This window comes from Lepidochelys kempii, chromosome 3 (assembly GCF_965140265.1).
Source record: "Lepidochelys kempii isolate rLepKem1 chromosome 3, rLepKem1.hap2, whole genome shotgun sequence".
Classification (NCBI taxonomy): Eukaryota; Metazoa; Chordata; order Testudines; family Cheloniidae; genus Lepidochelys; species Lepidochelys kempii.
The window spans coordinates 104,550,199-104,570,466 of NC_133258.1; the positions used below are offsets into that span (position 1 = coordinate 104,550,199).

At 43.5% G+C, this 20,268-nt stretch overlaps 1 protein-coding gene across 2 annotated transcripts in view; it reads right to left on the bottom strand.

Annotated features, from left to right (window-relative positions):
• Nucleotides 1-5,882: 5,882 nt before the first annotated feature.
• The window catches only part of IL20RA (interleukin 20 receptor subunit alpha), a 36,695-nt gene continuing 22,309 nt past the window's right edge, over nucleotides 5,883-20,268 (bottom strand). For both annotated transcript variants that reach the window (XM_073335214.1, XM_073335213.1), the window contains exons 3-7: nucleotides 15,171-15,349; nucleotides 14,211-14,386; nucleotides 11,183-11,327; nucleotides 10,176-10,315; nucleotides 5,883-6,989 (exon numbers count right to left, since the gene is read on the bottom strand). In XM_073335214.1, coding sequence (XP_073191315.1) covers nucleotides 6,051-6,989; nucleotides 10,176-10,315; nucleotides 11,183-11,327; nucleotides 14,211-14,386; nucleotides 15,171-15,349 — 1,579 coding nt within the window. In that variant the 3' untranslated portion in view covers nucleotides 5,883-6,050. The remainder of the gene's footprint in view (nucleotides 6,990-10,175; nucleotides 10,316-11,182; nucleotides 11,328-14,210; nucleotides 14,387-15,170; nucleotides 15,350-20,268) is intronic.

The window sequence follows — 20,268 nt, forward strand, 5'->3', positions numbered from 1 at the left end:
TGCTACTCAGGAGGAGCAGTGGCTGTGCTGTGGAAGGCTCCAGAAATAAGGACAATTTTCTCCAGCTGATTCAGCAACAGCATTCAAGAGCCCATTCAATTTTTAATTAATGACCCAAATAAAGTCACTAGATGCAATGCCAAGCTCCAGAAAGTCATGAAGAAAATGGGAAGGTGGCAAGCGTGGGCAAAAAAAGATTTCTCTCTTCTCATCAACACCTGGCTTCACTTGATTCCATAGTTTTCAACTCACTCTTTCTCCCATCCACTAAAAACATCAAAAGCCTATGGTGCAACCATCTAGGTCTATAGCTACAACCACAAATACAAGGATAGGGTCAACAGCCTGTCTTCAAATGTGACATTTTGTTTAGGTATCCGTTTTCCCTATGTGGAAAGATTCCCACCATCTGTCAAAATTCTTTATGCTGTCACTGGCCTCTATCATGGTATTTTCAATCTTCAAGCTGTTATCCCTCCTCCTCCCTTTTAAAATAACTGAAACAGTTTTGTCTATTACATAGGGCCCTCATTTGGGAGTCCGGAGACCTGGATTCTCCCACTTATCTGCTTTCTGACTTAAGGCAAGTCGGATCACCTCTCTCTGCCTGTCAAACCTTTCCACCCTTCATTTGTCTTCCTGTTTAGGTGCTGTTGTGGGACAAGGAGCATCTCTCACTATGTTTGTATGAGGCTTAGTACAATGGGGTCATAATCTTCAGGCTTCTAGACATTACCATATCATAAATAGTAAGGTAACCTGCACAAGACAGGAACTCAGTTTTTGCACAGCACCTATGACAATGCAGACCAATTCTGGCTGGGGCTGTTGGGCACTATATTTTTAGAAAGACCCAATACTTAACGGAAACGGAGGCACAGAGAGGTTAAGCAACTTGCTTCAGGTAGCACAGGAAATCTGTGTCAGGAGCTGAACCTAGACCTCTTAAGTCCGAGTCCTGTGCTGCAAACACAAAGCCATACTTCTCGAACCTAATCCACCCATTTGCCTTGACATTTATACCACACTCATTACTTTGGTCTGTAAAAATGAATGTGTCTCAACCATGTTTTCCAGGTATGATGAAGGAATCCAACCATTTTGGGGATATGGACTCCTGTACATGTGAATACCTGCCTGATGCCACAAAATCATTTCACATAATCCACTGAGCAGCCATCAGATGGGTAAGGATTTGCTGGGTGCAGGTAGGATGCTGATGGAAAGGAAAGTGGTTTGGAAAGCACAGTGGGCATTCTATGGTCATCAAACAGGGAAGATACATTTGTCCAAGTCAATTTGGATTAGCTTTCAGAGATGCAAGGCTATAAATCTTCTGCAGCTTAGCAGCCATTAAGCCAGTAGGTTAATTATTTGATCACTTGAGGAGCAAGCCCACTCAAGTACAGCTACTTTATAAAATAAAATAAACAAATCCTTTAGAAAATTCAAGTTGAACTGATCTCACTTTTCATATAAAAGTGGCTTAGCCCAGATTCAGTGGCTTTTGATTTTACTGTAGCACCAGTCCCTGCAAGAGATGCTTGGTACGTATTGGTGAGTCTATGGTTAGGCTAGGCTACAGTTGAGCTGTCTCCTACCTCTCTGCAGGTTTTCACGTACTCCACTGAAAAGCATGCAGAAATAAGTAGTAATCAAATCCAATTGGATGAAACAGAGCCATCTGCTGTGTATCTCAGGGATCAGAAGTTAGAGAATACACTATATTTACAAAACAAGTGTCACTGAGGTTGCATGTTTGGTTCTTTAAATAAATTTCTCAGGAACGCTGATGTCAGTGCTGCAGCAGAAAGCCTGGAGATAAATGTTAACTGAATTATGAGAAACAGGTCTGTCATCTTATTGATGAAAACCATAAGCAGTAAAAAGCAAGTAAAAACACTGTACCATCCAGTTAATTGATTGTGATTACTGTGGTTTTCCATTTCCTGGAATATTTGGCTTTTGATCAGAAATGTCACTGTCGCATCAGAAAAGAGCCTTCATTGTCCACTCCCGAGATGGGCATTTTAACATCATCTCTGGCACTTAAGATGCCAATCTTCCTAAATAACTAGTAGTAACATTGCCCCATCGCCTCTCAATCTGTGCCTGGTAGATAGGATAACTTTTTGTCACATATGCAATTGGAAGGGGTAGCAGGTATTGGAGGATACCACTAAGTAACATCCCAGCTGATATTTCATTATGAAGCTTCATAGAAGCCCTAGGAAACCATTCTGTTCATATTCTTGAAATTTTTGGCGTCCCCCTTTCCTTCACTACATTTTGAGGTAGATCTTTGTTCTACATAGAAATACCCCACCCATCTGCCTAACACTAGTGCTGTAATGGTCATCCACACAAACCAGGGGGAGGCAGATGTGGTCTTTGCTTCTGACCACTTTTCACACTCTCTACTGCGAAGGGAGACTACAGAGCATGACCCCTTTTTGGTGAAAGTTCAGGGTGAGGCATGTTCTACTCCACTGTTCCCTGACAGGCCATGGATACAATGCCTGGGGTCTGAGGCAGGAAGTGAAAGATCTTGATAGGATCTCCCTTGAAATTAAACAGCAACAAAAGGAAGCGAACTTTACTATTCAGTGCTTAAGCCACACAGCTGGACTTGGGGGTGATGTCTTAAGCAGTAGGGTTAAAACATCTGTTGCAATAAGAAAATATCAGCATTCGAAGAATTGGCCAGAAGGGTGTATCTGCATGGCTCCCTTTGCAGGATCGGGGTCTTAGAGACAATGATTGGGCTTTTAGTCCTGTGGTACGTCCCTCATCTTAAAAAGTGAGGATTTTTTCCAACAGAAATAGGCCTCAGTCAAAAACCTGGATCCAAAAACCCCACACTCCACCCAAGGGTGAAAGAGAAATCTGGATCAGCCTCTAAAAAAATAATGGAAAAGAAAAGCCAGGCTGTAACAGGTAAAACTCCAACTGTTTCAATATGCAAAGTATCTGGGATTTCCCTCTGCTGTTTGGGCTGGAACAGCTTGCCAGCAGATTGCATCAGCTTGCAATATGTTGCCTTTAATTTCACTTTTAATTATAAAAAAACTGCTTTAGGGACACTATATATGTAAGATTACAAATGGAAGTTCAGGTTACTGTGTTTGCAATGTAAAGGTAAATAAAACACTATTAGCAAGAGAAGTGATTCCCCAGTTTATCATACATTAAAGAGAAACATTACCTTCTATATGTTAAAAATAATTTTAAACTTTATAAAATATAATGGCAAGGAGAAAGATAACAATGGTCTGGGGATCAGACTATCTGGGGTTGATTCTGGCTCCACCGCTTACCATATTTCCTATGTGTCTTCAGTCAACCTTCCCCTGCCCTCCACTTTCCTGTCTGGAATATTGGGGTGGACAAACTTTTTGGCCTGAGGGCCACATCTGGGAATAGAAATTGGGTCTGAGGCAGGAAGTGAAAGATCTTGATAGGATCTCCCAGGATTGCTCACAAAATTGGGGTTGGGAGGGGTTTGGGGTGCAGGAGGGTGCTTCAGGCTGGGATCGAGGGGTTCAGAGGGCAGGAGGGGGATCAGGGCTGGGGCAGGGGATTGGGGCACAGGGAGAGGTTCAGGGGTGCAGGGTCCGGGGCAGCGCTTACTTCAAGTGGTTCCTGGAAGCAGCAGCATGTCCTTTTTCTGGCTCCTAGATGGAGGTGCGGCCAGGTGGGAAATAAGAAACCACAAGTAATTTTCAGCATTGCTATTATGCCAGGCTATTGCCACCATGCTGACCTGCTTTTGATCAACTGGCACACAACATTTCTTAATGCCCTTTGAGGCATTTGTTATAAATCAATCCTGATAATGCCTGTTTATGTCAGGTGCTGCCGCTGATAAGGACGGCACCTGCACAAATCACTAAGGTAAATGAGAATTGATTCTGGCACTGTGAAAGTCACTGTGTGAGTCATGCTGGTGAACTATTCCTTTCTCAAGCTGCCATTGGACGGCAGAGTCGCTACTATCTTTGACCTTGATGAATGAGTGGTTGTAACTTTCACAAGGGAATAATTAACAGCCTGCCCCAAGTCAGATTTATGCTACTAGAACTTCTAGTCTTTGAGGGATGGAGGATCTTACACAGCTATTGGTAAGCAGTTCCAATTGTTAATTACACTTGCTGTTAAAAAAAATTGTACTCTAATTCCAGTTTTAATATTTCTAGCTTCAACTTCCAGCCACTGGACTCTGGTCTATACTTATAATTTAGATCAACCTAGCTAGGTCACTCGGGAATGTGAAAAATTCCCCCTCCCCCTCCCCTGAGAGTTGTAGTTCAGCTGAGCTAACCCCCAGTGTAGACACAGCTAGGCCAACAGAAGAATTCTTCCATCAACCTAGCTACAGGTGCTCGGGAATGTGGATTACCTACAGAGACGGAAAAACCCCTTTCATCAGTGTTGGAAGTGTATACGCTACGGCATTACAGTGGCATAATTGCAGTACCATCTCTGTGCCACTGAAGTACCTGTAGCGGAGACATGCCCTAGGTCTTGTTATGCTTTCATCTACTCCTCTATTATAATGGTATCGTCTCCAGATGTTGGTACTTAAGGATCAAGTCACCCCTTAGCCTTCTCTTCAGTAAGGCCCAAGGCCTTATTCAGGACATCCCTATTCAATACAGTACATAAGCACAGGCTTAACTTTTAAGATTTACCTTGAATTCAGTAGGACTTCAGTATGCGCTTTAGTGCTGTCCTGAATAGGGATGAACTTAAGCATATGCATTCCCAGTTAGGTGATGTGGTCTTTTATTGTAAGGTGTGTTTTCCAGACCTTGAAATCATTCTTGTACCTCTTTTTTAACCCTTTCTAACTTTTCAATATCCAGTTTGAAATGTGGATGCCAAAAGTGGACACTATTCCCATAAATGGTTTCACCAACGCTGAATGCAGAAGCAACAGCACCTGCTTACTCCTATTTAATGTTCCCCGCTTATCTGTCTGAGGAATGCACTGATTTTTTTAATTTACAACATTTCACTTGGCGCTCCTATTCAGTTAGTTAACTCCAGTGACTCCCTGTAGCTGGAACTAGGCTTTCACGTGAAAGTCTTTATTTTGTTGCTGATTATTTTGGCTTGATAAAAGCACCTAGCCTATTTTAATAAGATTGATTTAGGGTAATTAGAATGTTTAAGGGTAATATATGCACTTTCCTTGAAGATGTTAAAAGTGTCACCAATAATTTACTGCTACTGCATTGACAGAGATTGGTGTAGCGATTGGGCGTGGGTGGTCAGGCAACAATATTTCTGTTTTTCCACCTTGGTTTAGATTGTAAACATTTTGGTGTACGGACCCTCTTTTACTAAGTATCAGTACAACACTAATGCAATGGGGCCCAAATCTCATTTGGGGCCTCTAAGAGCTTCTATAATATTTAATGACTACTGTAGATAACGTTTCTTCAAAAACAATATACAGTGGAAGTTGTTAATTCCCACAAAAAATTGGCCTTTTCTCCCCACCTCTCAGTAAGATTTTACAGTAGAGGCTGTAATGAGTTTATTAAAGCTTGATCCAATTCCCAAGGAAGCCTACAGCAGTCTCTCAAGCGATTTCAATGGGGGCTGGACTAGGCCTTTAAATAAGTCTACTTATTTTACCAAAATATGTGAAAGAACTTTACCCTGTAAATCTGACATGGCCCTTAGAATTCTTGTGGCAGAAGATGCCTCAGGTTCTTCCTCTGCTTCCTTCCTATTTTTTAATGATTTAATTCAGTGCATAGTGAGAAAAGCTTCCTAACATTCTCTAAAAATAATTGTTTTCAAGCACAGATAATTTGTTTTAAATGCGTATAGCACAAAGAAGACACCAGAATAATCCTTATAGAGCATCCACTTTACAATACAAGTCTTCAAAAATATGACAACATAGCAGAGATTAGATAATTCCAGTACAAATCCAGCCTTGAGGCTAAATCAAGCCATGACTTGGATGAAATAAATACCTTTTGAAGGTATAAACAACAATTTACATTTAACATTTTAAGATCTTGAAGGAAGACCGTTCAGTCTTCCATTTTTACATGCAATCCCCATTGCTCCTTGAATTGCAGGAGATACGGTTCTTGGTTTTCTGATGGCTCATCAGACGCCTGGCTCTCATAGAGTTTGGACAAAAGCCCCTCTTTAGCAGGCTGATCACACACTTCATGCTCAAATACTTCTTCATGTGTATCACTCTCAAAACTGGACAAAGTAGGTATATAAAGTCTTCCAATATGAGGATCCCAATCTACTAATATGGTCTGTTCATCCTCCTCTTCTACCTCTGTTGTCCTAGTTTGGTCTTGGAGGCTCTGTGTTATGGTTTTTAACTGGGGACAGTAAGACTGTCCTATTTTTTCAGTACCCAAATCCGTCTGTGGATCATCTAGTAGTTCCTCTGATGCAGCAGCCTCCTCCTTCCAATTAAGTTCTTTTAGTTTCTGCACCGAACACATGTCTGTAACCTGCACATCAAGCTGGGGACAGTATGGCTGTCCCATTTTATTGTCAGTGAAATCCCTCAAAGTGATCTGTGGCTCATCTAGCAGTTCTCTTGGTGCAGACTTCTCTGTCAAACCACGTTCTGTTAGGTTTTGCACAGGAAAAAGGTCTGCAGGCCTCACATCAAGTTCATACTCTACAACCCCTTCATTCCTTTGACCCAAAGCATAGTGGAATCCATGTTGGCATATACTATATTGCTCCAAGACAGGTAAAATGTTCACATCTTCAGAAGTATCAACCGAGTCTTTCACTTCCAATGCTCTTTTCAGAGGCTTATCATCAACTCTGCTTTCGTCATGAATGGAATTGCAACTGTGGCTGGTCCTGCCTATTAAATTAATGGTTTCCTGGGAAGTCTTGTACTCACCCATCATATTAATAGTGATGCAGTTAACCATTATTTTTTCAGAAGGGATTAAAATCCTTTCATCATGTTTATCCGTGTAGTGCAATACCTGTAACGGAAAGACATTTTGATTTAAAAAAAAAAAAAGACACCATCTAACTGCAACTTATTTGGCATCTACTTTTAAAATGTACAATTAGGTCCCATCTGGTCAGAGTTCAGGAGGAGAGGAAGGGAGAAGTGTAAAATGGCCCACTCTCTTTAAGCAGTGACAAGAGGAGCTGTAAGTCCATTGGTAGGATCATTCAGAAAGCTTCTACCTTAAGGCAAAAGTTCACCGTGCATTCAGTAATCAGTTTTAACTTCACATTGGAAGTTGTGGGTTCAAACACAGGACTGAGAGACCAGAGATTTGTGTTCTACTTTCAGTTATGCCACAGAGTGCATTTGTGACCCTGGGGCAAGTTACTTCACCTTCTATGCACTCCATCTCTCCATTTGTAAAATGGGGATATCACTAGTTACCTACTCCTCACAGAAGTTGTGTGTGTCATAACTTGCTCATTAGCATTTGCAAGGTGATCCAAGATCTTCCAATGGAAAATGTTACAGGATTGCAAAGTACTAGTTAAATTATAGCTGTACTTAGGTTTCTTCCAGTTTGAGAGAGATTACTGGTGTCTACCAGCAATCCTCATTTAAGTACAAAGAGCCTCTCTCCAATCAGCAGACCCTTTCAAATGCATTAAGTGCAGCCACTGTAAATAAAATATACCCGGGGGAAAAACACCCCAAAACCAGAAACCATGAAGCTGTCTTTTTTATTGTAAGTGTAGTGCTTTAATGCTCAGTAAAATGAGAGACTAATACCACTAATCTGAGAAAGGTGTAGTGTAGCACGAAAGCTATTTCAGAAAGTTCTCCTAATGCTCTTCAGTTCTGACTTGAAACATCTTGGGTATTCCACCTCCCCATGGCTGGAGACTCTCAACCTGGGGAGGAGGTTTGCAGATGTGGCCAAATGGTGGTTGGGATATGGACTAATTTTCACTTGTTACTTACGTCATGATTTTAACCCAGATGTCAAAAGCGGGAGGATGCAGAAGATGTACCTCCATGCGGTCTGGCCACAGCAGCAACCCTGAACTCCCCTGAGTGCAACGGCTGCCCTATGCTAGTGACACTGCCAGGTCCAGTCTCCCCAGATGAAGCTGGCTCCATATAAGACGGAAGGAGTGGCACAGTGGTGGTCCAAAAATAGCACAATGGTTGCACTGCCCCATGGTTTTTGAAAGTATTGCACCCTCCTGAGGCACAATCACTGCAAGAACTCTTGTAAAATGCTGCACCTACAGTACTAACCCTGCTATGGGCTGGCTTCTTTCAGCTTTAATCCCATCATTCTCTCTACCTTCTTCAAACCCTCCATGCCATCCTCTGTCACAGAGAGTGAATTAACATCACAAATGAGAACCTACAAAAGTAGGTTGGCTTAACTATATGGCTCAGGCCTGTGAAAAATTTCCCACCCTGCGAGGTGTAGTTAAGACAATCTCAGTCCTGTGTAGACACTGCTAGTCGATGGAAGAATTCTGCTGTTGACCTAGTTACCATCTCTCGAAGAGCAATGGAAGAACCCGCCTGTCGCTGTAGTACGTGTCTACACTACAGTGCTACTGCAGCTGGGCTGCCATAGCATTTCTAGGGTAGACATACTCTGAGTAAGGTATTTTCTTTATGATGGGGCATCAGTGTTTGTGCAACTTGCTGTGCAATATCTAGAAGACAAAGTTACTCTTTTAGGGATTAAAAATGAAACCTCTCCCATCCCACCCTATTCTTTTAAAGATATTTTCTTTAAAAAATTGTTAACATAATAAAAAGAAAGAGGAAAAACTTGTAAATGCTTTTACATACATCTTTGGGCTATCTAATTAGTAGTACAGTTGGATGCTAGTAGAATAACATACAAAAACAGACCTGAGACTGTACTGTTTTTAAAATACACTAAAATTGAAAGTTAAGTAATCTGCCCAGTGCAGACATGCTAAATCCTCCAGAAACATAATTAAACAGTGAACTGGAGTAATATCTAGTAATAGTCCAAGAGAGCATCACTATTTAATTTGGTCTTGACTTTTTCCATTTTTAATTCTCTCCTCTATTTGGTGATGAATTAATCCAATTAATAATTTTTTGCTAATTGAATCCTCTCCATAGGGCTCCCTGGGTAAATATAGAAATCGTGCCAGCTTACTAATGGCATTTGCCTCAGTGCACCTTAGTCCTTGCTTATAGCAATGACCCTTTCCAAGACTAAGAGAATAGTTCCATTTTGATGTTCAGTAACTTTGGGCACCTTTTTAGGAAAGACTGCCAGGCAGTCATGCCTAACACAGGCACAGCTGTTAATATAAGAAAAACAGAAGAATTTACAACTATTTACAAAAATTATTTACAACAATTTACAAAAATTAACAACCAGCACATGAATACTGCGTACAAATGTGGTCTCCTCATCTCAAAAAAGATATACTGGCATTAGAAAAGGTTCAGAAAAGGGCAACTAAAATGATTAGGGGTTTGGAATGGGTCCCATATGAGGAGAGATTAAAGAGGCTAGGACTTTTCAGCTTGGAAAAGAGGTGACTAAGGGGGGATATGATAGAGGTATATAAAATCGTGAGTGGTGTGGAGAAAATGAATAAGGAAAAATTATTTACTTGTTCCCATAATATAAGAACTAGGGGCCACCAAATGAAATGAATGGGTAGCAGGTTTAAAACAAATAAAAGGAAGTTCTTCTTCACTCAGCGCACAGTCAACCTGTGGAACTCCTTGCCTGAGGAGGTTGTGACGACTAGGACTATACCAGGGTTTAAAAGAGAACTGGATAAATTCATGGAGGTTAAGACCATTACTGGCTATTAGCCAGGATGAGTAAGGAATGGTGTCCCTAGCCTCTGTTTGTCAGAGGGTGGAGATGGATGGCAGGAGAGAGATCACTAGATCATTACCTATTAAGTTCACTCCCTCCGGGGCACCTGGCATTGGCCACTGTCGGTAGACAGGATACTGGGCTGAATGGACCTTTGGTCTGACCCAGTATGGCCATTCTTATGTTCTTATGCTCTTTTCTTGAGATGAGTGGGACTTAAGGCACTGATCCTGCAATATATGGCATGCAGGCAGGCTGTAGCGCCCACATGGAGTCTTAGTGAATTCAATGGGGCTCTGCACAGGTGCAGTGTAAATGGCAGGAATGGGGCCTTAGTGAGTAATGAGGAGCACTTACCAGGTTAGCCGGATGCTTTTGCTTGCTGACATGAATATACCTGTGCACATAATAGCCTGCCATAGAGATAATGACGCCTGTTAAAATGATGGGTAGAATACATCCATATACGATTGTTATAGTCTGCTCTACTGTCGGGTCTGTTAATAAAACAGAAGTTATTGCATTATGTAATTTACTTCTTAATATTATGAGCTGTCACAGGCACCTGTCAAGCTGCTGTCTGGATGGATGATGTGAGTGTGATGCATTCAGGGATTTTTGGCATCTCTAGGGGATGAAAATGGTGACATTTGATCCGGAGCCCAAATTTTGATAATTCCACTTGTCTTTGCAGGTGGAACTAGTTAACCTGGTGGAACTAGCTCACCCTCACTGTGAGAAAAATGCCTACTGAAAGAACAGTTTTAATTCTGATTTCTCTCAGATACAGATCCCCTTTTCTTCCGATAAAGCATTTTTTTACCCAAAGACCCCAGCTTCACATAGCAGAGCTGAACAGTTTGCTGTGTTTCCTGCTGCTACTGGTTTAGGCATATTCCTGTATGCTCTGGATTTGAAGACTAGGTGGGTGGGTAAGGAGGGAGGAAGAGAGAACGTGCACGCACACAAACGTATTCCAGAATCCATTAGACTGCAACAAAGACCATAGGGCTACCGGGGGAAAAGAGAATAGAAGGTGATGAGCTTTATGCCCTGAGGAACAGCCTGTTCACAGATGAAATTATTTCATGTGAGCCCCAGTGAGTAGGACCACGTGTATTTTGCAGCCAGAGAAAAACATTTTGGGAGATTCTTCATCAGTACAATAGATCAAAATCTGGTGGGGGAAGAGAGAAGGGGAAACTTTCCAAAATCAGAACTGCCCCTTTCATTTGGCACCCTAGGCAGTTCTTACCTGCACCTATTCTTAGAATTGTCCCTTTTTTAACAAGACATATAACTGTGATAGTTTCAAACTCTGATCTAAGTTTCATTCTCTGCACATGTTGCAGATTTGTACATACCTTTCAGAGTAGCAATGCAATGTTCTTTGGAAAATCCACTGAGCAAAAGTGGTGTTGTAACATATGTCTGTACACTGACACAGTAAACTGTATTGGATTCCAACCGGGGCACAAGCAGTGTATTGTTTTTAATGGAGAAGACCCACTAGAAAAAAAGAACATGGTAACTTTTATTTAGCACCTACCCTAAAACACAGATGATGGATTTTATTAAAAACAAACAAAAACAACTTGGAAAGAGCACTATTCTAACCATTACCGTGAGCGAGAGCATGAATCTTAAATTATTCCATTTTTCTGAACACTAATGAAAACAGAATTAGTTTTACATTACCTCATCTGAGCATGTTACCTTCTATTTAACGTAATATTCTGTAACATTACTGACCAATTCCCCCTTTACAGAAAGGAGAGAAAATGGAACGCTACTAGCATATACTCAGATGGATAGCGTGATATACCAGAAACATCTCATTGATCTTTCTGTAGGGCATCCTAACAAGGTCCAATAAAGTTACATTTAGTTTTCATGTTAGGTAAACTCATTGAGGCCAACCCTTCTTCTACCAGAGTTAATGAGAGTTTTAACTTTGACCTATAGGAACAGAATTAAGCCCTCTCACTTCTCTATTGGCTTGGAAAGCCAGACCATTATTGAACAGCACTGGTGGAGTCCCACTGCTTTAAAAAAGCAAACTGACATCAGAGGAAAAAAGGCTGCTAAGAATGTCTCTCCATAGTTCATCTGTGGAATAATTGTAGCTTTCAGGCATTTTAAAGAAACAGCATAATATTAATACGGCGCAGCTGATAGGGTAGTATAAAGAGTCATGATAGGGTAGTATAAAGAGTGTAGATTGGTAATAGTAGTATGGTGAATTATGCAGGACAGCTCAAATGAGTATTAATCGAACCTTCACACTACACCCTTTATTCTCTACGTGCCACATGTTACAGGAAGACTGCTTAAGACACGTATTCAAGTTTTACAATACTTTTTTTAAAATTAGAATAAGAGTTTGTTAAACTCTGCTTGTTAAACTAGGTGCCTGATCTTGGAGGCAAATTAAAAATAGCGATTACATTTAAAACAGGGGCAAAGAGATCTAAAAATAACTTTCCTATATATAAAATTGTTATAGCATCATTGGCCAATATTTTGGTACTTTGCAGAGCTTGCAGCTAGATATATCCCCTTTGAAAGTTGGGCATCTCTCCTCTCCAATGATATAATGCACCTGTTTCTAGCCCTGCAAAACTGTGAGAAATTGGACCTTGCCAGTGACTACATTTGCTTATCCTGCACTTCATGGCATTGTAATTTGGAAGAGGTATGTGTGTGTGTACATGTTGGGGGTGGGGGAGTGGTAGAAATATTTTTATAGCAAGTCATTGTTTTTTCTTTTCTCATGTGTCTGATTGAAGCTGCTCCATGAAATGGAATGTTAGATTGAATCAGGTGAGATGGATTGGTGGGCAATGTTCAGATGTGGTGGTCAAAGGATGTTGTTTATCACATAAGTTTTACAGCCAGATGTGTGGCATTGTGATGGGGTAAACTAGGCCCAGAGGGAGGCCTCAGGGTCCCGCCACACTCGTCCCAGGAAAAGAACAGTGGAGAGGTCCTTCAAGCAGGCTAGAGTGGCTGCAGGGAAAGCAGCCAATCATGGCTCAGGAGGGCCCTATAAAAAGGAGCTGCAGCGGCAGAGACAAGACAGTTCCTGGCTGGAGTTAGAGGAGTGTAGACCGTGCTCCTGGCTGGTCAAAGGAAACTGCAGGACAACAGACAGCTCAGTGGTAGCATGGACTGGAGGAGCAAGGAAGAGCTGGCTGGCTGCTGGGCCTGAGCTTAGAAGAGTAAGGGTAAGGCACTGGTGAAGGGTGGGACTGCAGGGAAGTGGCCCAAGGAACTGAAGGCAGTTTTGCTAAAGGGACATGGTAGTGCACAGCTGCTATTCTTAGGGTCCTTGGGCTGGGACCTGGAGTAGTGGGTGGGCCCTGGTCCCCCCACCCCATAGGCCTCTGGGGAAAGGCCTACAACTGGACAGCAGTAAGTCCCCAGAAGGAACTCAACTGTCAGGAGGCCCATCTGGAAAGCTAGGGCCAGAACAGATTAAGAGGGAAAAGCAATCCTCTCTGAGGAGGAAGCACTGGGGGTATGGCCCGATACCAGGACTGGGACTGGTTTAAAAGAATGCAGATGCACCTAGCCAGAAAGGGGTGCTAATGAGAGGTGGGTGCCATGCCTTTACAGGCATGTACAAAATTATATTTAAATAAATAGAATTTTGGGTTTGACTTTTTGATATTCTTATATCTTATACTACTATTTGTGAAGAACAAAGACACCGTGTGTTGTATTTCCCACAACCAGATGGGACTTTTAGTACAATGAGAAGAAATAAGGGATAGAGCAGTTAAAGTGTTATGGTGGGAGTGTAATACATGAGCATACACTGGAAGGCTGCCTGGCTCTTCTCTCAAGGCAAGGTCAAGCAACCAGTTGGGAGGGGCAAGGGGGGCTTGGGGAGAGAAGGTATAAAATACTAAAAGACCAAAGAAATGCCTGTCCCTGACCGAAGCACAACCTCACTCCTTACCCCTCCCATGGGGTACGAAAGGGGTGGGACTGTGGGCTAGCCTTGCAGGTATATTTGGGCCTCCGGAGGAGGTGGAGGTGGGAATGGGGAACTGGAACATAAGCAAGACTCTGAGGCATCAGAGCTGGGAAGGGGGACATGGGGCAAATGCTCTGCGGCGTCACAGCTGAGAACAGACCATTGGGAAACAGACTCTGCTGGTGTGTCGAGCTATGGATATGTTTGCTTGGAACTAACCCCATAAACAGTGCATTGCCTGCACTTCGGACTTCCGCTTTCTGGCTGTGTGACAAGAACCAGGACAGAGGATGAATGAAAAGCCCTGTAACAAAATGAAGTAAACCGGCTATGCTATTACTTACAGTGCAAGTTCCATAAACATGTGAAAAGATTTAACATGTACTCTTCTACGGCCTTTTCAAGCTTACCTTTTTCTTTGTTTTTTTGTTGAGTACAGACACATTATATTGCAGGCCAGAGTAGACTTGATACAAAGATATAGATTCCTCTTCAGGGGTTCTTTTCCATTTCTCAGGAGCAGTCAAAACTATTGATATAGATTTTTCAGTGGAAGACACAGTAACTGCTGGTGGATCAATTTTAGCTGGAAAGATATGTTTATACACTTACATAAAGCAATTTCAGACAGCAAAGATACATTTGATATGACTATTACGATATTAAAATTTTCCAAACAGTGGATGATAAGTTTCATTATAGATTTTTTGGGACTTAATATAAAAGGAATTATTCTAAGTTACAGTTATCTGGATAAGTAACTAAGCCTTAATATCAACAGTGTGGATACTACTGGATGGGGAGTTTGGGTTAGGAATCCTTGTGCCTAGCAGACTAAAAAGCCTTGATATTTACATGACTTGACTTATGTCAATGTGCATAAGATTTCAGCTTACTAAAATGAGCTAGATAACTGGGAATTTCTGGAGAGCACGCAGATTGGCTGTCTGGCACAGATGAGAAACATGGCACTATACGTTATTATTCTGGCTGCTGCCTGGTTAGTAGGAGCTATAATGGAAAAGTATTATTATGGATGCAGAACATTTCTGCTTCTTAATAGGTGTTCTCCAAACCGTACATGCACTGCTGCAAGCTTTGAAGGTATGGTAATATTTCACTCTACTTGAAAACACTGGCCATCTATTATTCAGCACACAGAGATATTTCCAAACATACTCAATATGCAATTGGCATAGAAACTCAAATTCTTATCAGATACACTCCAACTAGTTCTGCCAATAGCAAAAACAATTTTGACATGCTATGAAATTTCCTTCGTTTGCGCTTGACGGCGAGCACGCAATGTTAATAAATGTTTCACGATATAATCACAGCTATGAACCCCTGACTTTATTGTCTTTCCTTACTATCAGTGAGAGGATTGAACCGTGCAGTTTCTGTCCATCTGGAACAGTTGCCATTGAAAAAGGCTTTTACACTTGCGTAGTATTGGTCCTCGTGGTTATACGTTTCATTGGAGAGATCACACCATGTTCTACTGATGTTCTTGCATTCTGACTTTTTAATCCATTTACCTATGCCATATCTGCGTGAGAGAGAGAAAAGAGAGAGCTGAACAAGAACCATGGCCAGAAACATAGTAGTCACTTGGTAAACTGCACACATGAAGAACAGAACGCGGAACCTTCTGCTCCCAAACCTCAGGCAGCAGCTACCACTTGTATGGAGATTTCCCAGTAGCTGGTTGTAATTACTAAGGGTTTACATCTTAATAAATCAGTGCAATATAATTGCTTACCCAGCATCCAACAGAGAGCAGTAGTGAACATACACACTAGCTTATGAACTATACTCCAGAGATGTAATTAAGGGTATGTCATTGCTCCCCTGACAAAATCCCTATTTTAAGGGGTTATCGTTTGGATGCAAAACACAGAAAAGAGATCTGTTTACAGGACTACAAAGTTCTGCTCCTTGGGTCCTGTTTGTCAGTCTGGTTGGGCCATTTTGTTCCCGAAACCCGGCTTAGCCAACCACTTGAGGATCTCACTACACTGAGGGAATCCTGAAGCTACAAAGGCCCAGACTCAAAAAGGTACTTAGGTGTCTAAATGCCAGATTTAGGTGCCAAAGTCTGTTTTAGGCTAAGATTCACAAAACTCCCACCAAACCCTGTAGGTGCCTAAACTGACTCAGTGCCTCAATTTTCAGGGTAAAAGTTCCCTGGGTACCTAAGTTTTTGCCTTTAAGCACACACACTATCACATTCCTCTAGGCATCTAGATGCCCATTTGAGAGGCTGCCTACCAGATTGGGTCCCATTCAAAAATCTGGCTGCTGGAGGAGTTTATGGTGCCCGCCTTGCAACTTTTAGCCCAGTGGTTAGTACACACAGCTGGGATGTGGGAGACCCAGGTAAGGTTCAATTCCCCACCTCAGGCAGAGGGGGAGAAAGGATTTGAATTTGGGTCTCCCATCTCTCTAACCACTGAGCTCTGGCATATTCTGACAGGGATCTCTGTAAGTCTCTCCTGTTGAAGCTCTTCCTCTTTGGAATCGTATTTAAAGAGCCATTGGGCCGGAGAGAGAGAGAGACAGAGAGAATGACTGTAGTCTGGTGAGTATCACAACACCTAAATACGGAAGGGTGTGTCTACACTACAAAATTTATAGAAGTCGGTTTTTAGAAATTGTTTTTATATAGTCGATTGTGTGTCCCCACACAAAATGCTCTAAGTGCATTAACTCGGTGGAGTGCTTCCACAGTACCGAGGCTAGCGTCGACTTCCGGAGTGTTGCACTGTGGGTAGCTATCCCGCAGTCTCTGCTGCCCACTGGAATTCTGGGTTGAGATCCCAATGCCTGATGGGGCAAAAAACATTATCGCGGGTGGTTCTGGGTATGTCGTCAGGCCCTCCCTCCCTCCTTCTGTGAAAGCAACGGCAGACAATCGTTTCATGCCTTTTTTCCTGAGTTACCTGTGCAGACGTCATACTATGGCAAGCATGGAGCCCGCTCAGCTCACTGTCACCGTATGTCTCCTGGGCACTGGCAGACGCGGTACTGCATTGCTACAAAGCAGCAGCAACCCATTGCCTTGTGGCAGCAGACGGTGCAATAGGCCTGAAAACCATCCTCACTGTGTCCAAGGTGCTCCTGGCCGCCTCGGTAAGGTCGGCCAGGAGCGCCTGGGCAGACATGGGCGCAGGGACTAAATTAGGAGTGATTCGACCAGATCATTCTCTTTAGTCCTGCAGGCAATCCTATTGTACCATCTTATGGTGAGCAGGCAGGAGATGAGGATGGCTAGCAGTCCTACTGCACTGTCTGCTGCCAGCCAAAGATGTAAAAGATAGATGGAGTGGATCAAAACAAGAAATACACCAGATTTGTTTTGTATTCATTTGTTCCTCCCTCCCTCCATGAAATTAACGGCCAATAATCATTTCGGTGAGGTCTGTTAGGGGCACCTTGAAAACTTTAATGGCGATTCAGTCCTGCCTGAAAAACCAGAGGGAGGGATAGCTTAGTGTGTTGAGCATTGGTCTGCTAAACCCAGGGTTTTGAGTTCAATCCTTGAGGGGGCCATTCTGTGTGACAGTTGTTTTTATTTCTCCTTGATCTAAAGCCACCCCCTTTCCTGATTTTAATTCCCTGTAAGCCAACCCTGTAAGCCATGTTGTCAGTCGCCCCTCCCTCCTTCAGAGCAACAGCAGACAATCGTTCCTCGCCTTTTTTCTGGGCAGATGCCATACCACAGCAAGCATGGAGTCCGCTCAGATCACTTCAGCAATTAGGAGCACATTAAACACCACACACATTATCCAGAAGTATATGCAGCACCAGAACCTGGCAAAGCGAAACCGTGAGAGTAAGGGGGAGATGTTTATGGCGGCGTGGGAGGTTGAGGCAAATCGCCTGGCTGCTAGTTACGCGCAGCCAGACACCAGGGCGATTAGAAGAGCACAGGAGGGCGCGATGCGCATCAGAGAAGCTTTGAAAACCAATTTCATGACTGGCCAGGCTACAGTGTGAAAGTTCTTTGTTTCTCCTTCATGCAACCCCCCCCCCCCCCGCCCCTTGGTTCACTCTACTTCCCTGTAAGCTAACCACCCTCCCCTCCTCCCTTCGATCATCGCTTGCAGAGGCAATAAAGTCATTGTTGCTTCATATTCATGCATTCTTTATTCATTCATCACACAAATAGGGGGATAAATGCCAAGGCACCCCAGGAGGGGTGGTGGAGGAGGGAAGCACTGGGAGGGGTGGTGGAGGAGGGAAGGACAAGGTCACACAGCACTTTAAAAGTTTAAAACTTATTGAATGCCAGCCTTCTGTTGCTTCGGCAATTCTCTGGCGTCTGGGTGAGGAGGCTATGGAACTTGGGGAGGAGGGCGGTTGGTTACACGGGCTGTTGCGGCTGTCTGTGTTCCTGCTGCCTTTCCTGCAGCTCAACCATATGCTGGAGCATATTGGTTTGATCCTCCAGCAGCCTCAGCATTGAATCCTGCCTCCTCTCATCACGCTGCCGCCACCTTTCAGCTTCAGCCCGCCACCTCTCCTCCTGGTCATTTTGTGCTTTCCTGCACTCTGACATTGTCTGCCTCCACGCATTCCTCTGTGGTCGGTCAGTGTGGGAGGACACCATGAGCTCAGAGAACATTTCATCGCGAGTGCGTTTTTTTTCGCCTTCTAATCTTCGCTAGTCTCTGGGAAGGAGAAGATCCTGTGATCCTTGAAACACATGCAGCTGGTGGAGGAAAAAAAGGGACAGTGGTATTTAAAAAGTCACATTTTATAGAACAATGGGTACATTCTTTCACTGTAAACCTTGCTATTAACGTTACATACACAGCACATGTGCTTTCGTTCCAAGGTCGCATTTTGCCTCCCCCAACCACGTGGCTAGTCCCTCCTTCCTCCCCGTGGCTAACAGCGGGGAGCATTTCTGTTCAGCCACAGGCAAACAGCCCAGCAGGAACGGGCACCTCTGAATGTCCCCTTACGAAAAGCACCGTATTTCAACCAGGTGACCACGAATGATATCACTCTCCTGAGGATAACACAGAGAGATAAAGAACGGATGTTGTTTGAATGCCAGCAAACATACACTGCAATGCTTTGTTCCACAATGATTCCCGAGTACGTGCTACTGGCCTGGAGTGGTAAAGTGTCCTACCATGGTGGATGGCATAAGGCTGCCGTCCCCAGAAACCTTTTGCAAAGGCTTTGGGAGTACATCCAGGAGAGCCGCAAATGCCAGGGCAAATTAATCATTAAACATGCTTGCTTTTAAACCATGTACACTATTTTAAAAAGGTACACTCACCAGAGGTCCCTTCTCCACCTGGCAGGTCTGGGAGGGAGCCTTGGGTGGGTTTGGGGGGTACTGGCTCCAGGTCCAGGGCGAGAAACAGTTCCTGGCTGTCAGGAAAACCGGTTTCTCCGCTTGCTTGCTGTGAGCTATCTTCCTTGTCCCCAAAACCTGCTTCCGTGTTGTCTCCATCTCCATTGAAGGAGTCAAACAACACGGCTGGGGTAGTGGTGGCTGAACCCCCTAAAATGACATGCAGCTCATCATAGAAGTGACATGTTTGGGGCTTTGTCCCGGAGCAGCCGTTTGCCTCTCTGGTTTTCTGATAGGCTTGCCTCAGCTCCTTCAGTTTCACGCGGCACTGCTTCGGATCCCTGTTATGGCCTCTGTCCTTCATGCCCTGGGAGATTTTGACAAATGTTTTGGCATTTCGAAAACTGGAACGGAGTTCTGATAGCACGGATTCCTCTCCCCATACAGCGATCAGATCCCGTACCTCCCGTTCTGTCCATGCTGGAGCTCTTTTGTGATTCTGGGACGCCATCATGGTCACCTCTGCTGATGAGCTCTGCACTCACCTGCAGCTTGCCACGCTGGCCAAACAGGAAATTGAAATTCAAAAGTTCGTGGGCCTTTTCCTGTCTACCTGGCCAGTGCATCTGAGTTGAAAGTGCTATCCAGATCGGTCACAATGGAGCACTCTGGGGTAGCTCCCGGAGGCCAATACCGTCTAATTGCATCCACAGTACCCCAAATTCGACCCAGCAAAGCTGATTTCAGCGCTAATCCCCTTGTCGGGGGTGGAGTCAGAAAATTGATTTAAGAGCCCTTTAAGTTAAAAAAAAGGGCTTCGTTGTGTGGACAGGTGCACGGTTAAATCGATTTAATGCTGCTAAATTCGACCTCAACTCCTAGTGTAGACCAGGGCTTAGTGACTCTAGGACAAGGAGCCTATGCTATCCCTCCTGCTAGCACAGAAAGTCAGGCCAAGGGAAAAGGGGCATGGCATGGATTCTCCTATGCCTGGTTGCCAGAACAACTCCTGGAGGCCTTTAGCAAAAGGCTTAAGTACAGCAACTTGCAGGTGGTCTGAATTTGGCTTCATGTTATGACAAAGTTATTACAGTAAGGAACAGGTAAAGTCACCTAGTAGCAGGGGCTAAGACAGAAGTACTGTGACCATCATCAAT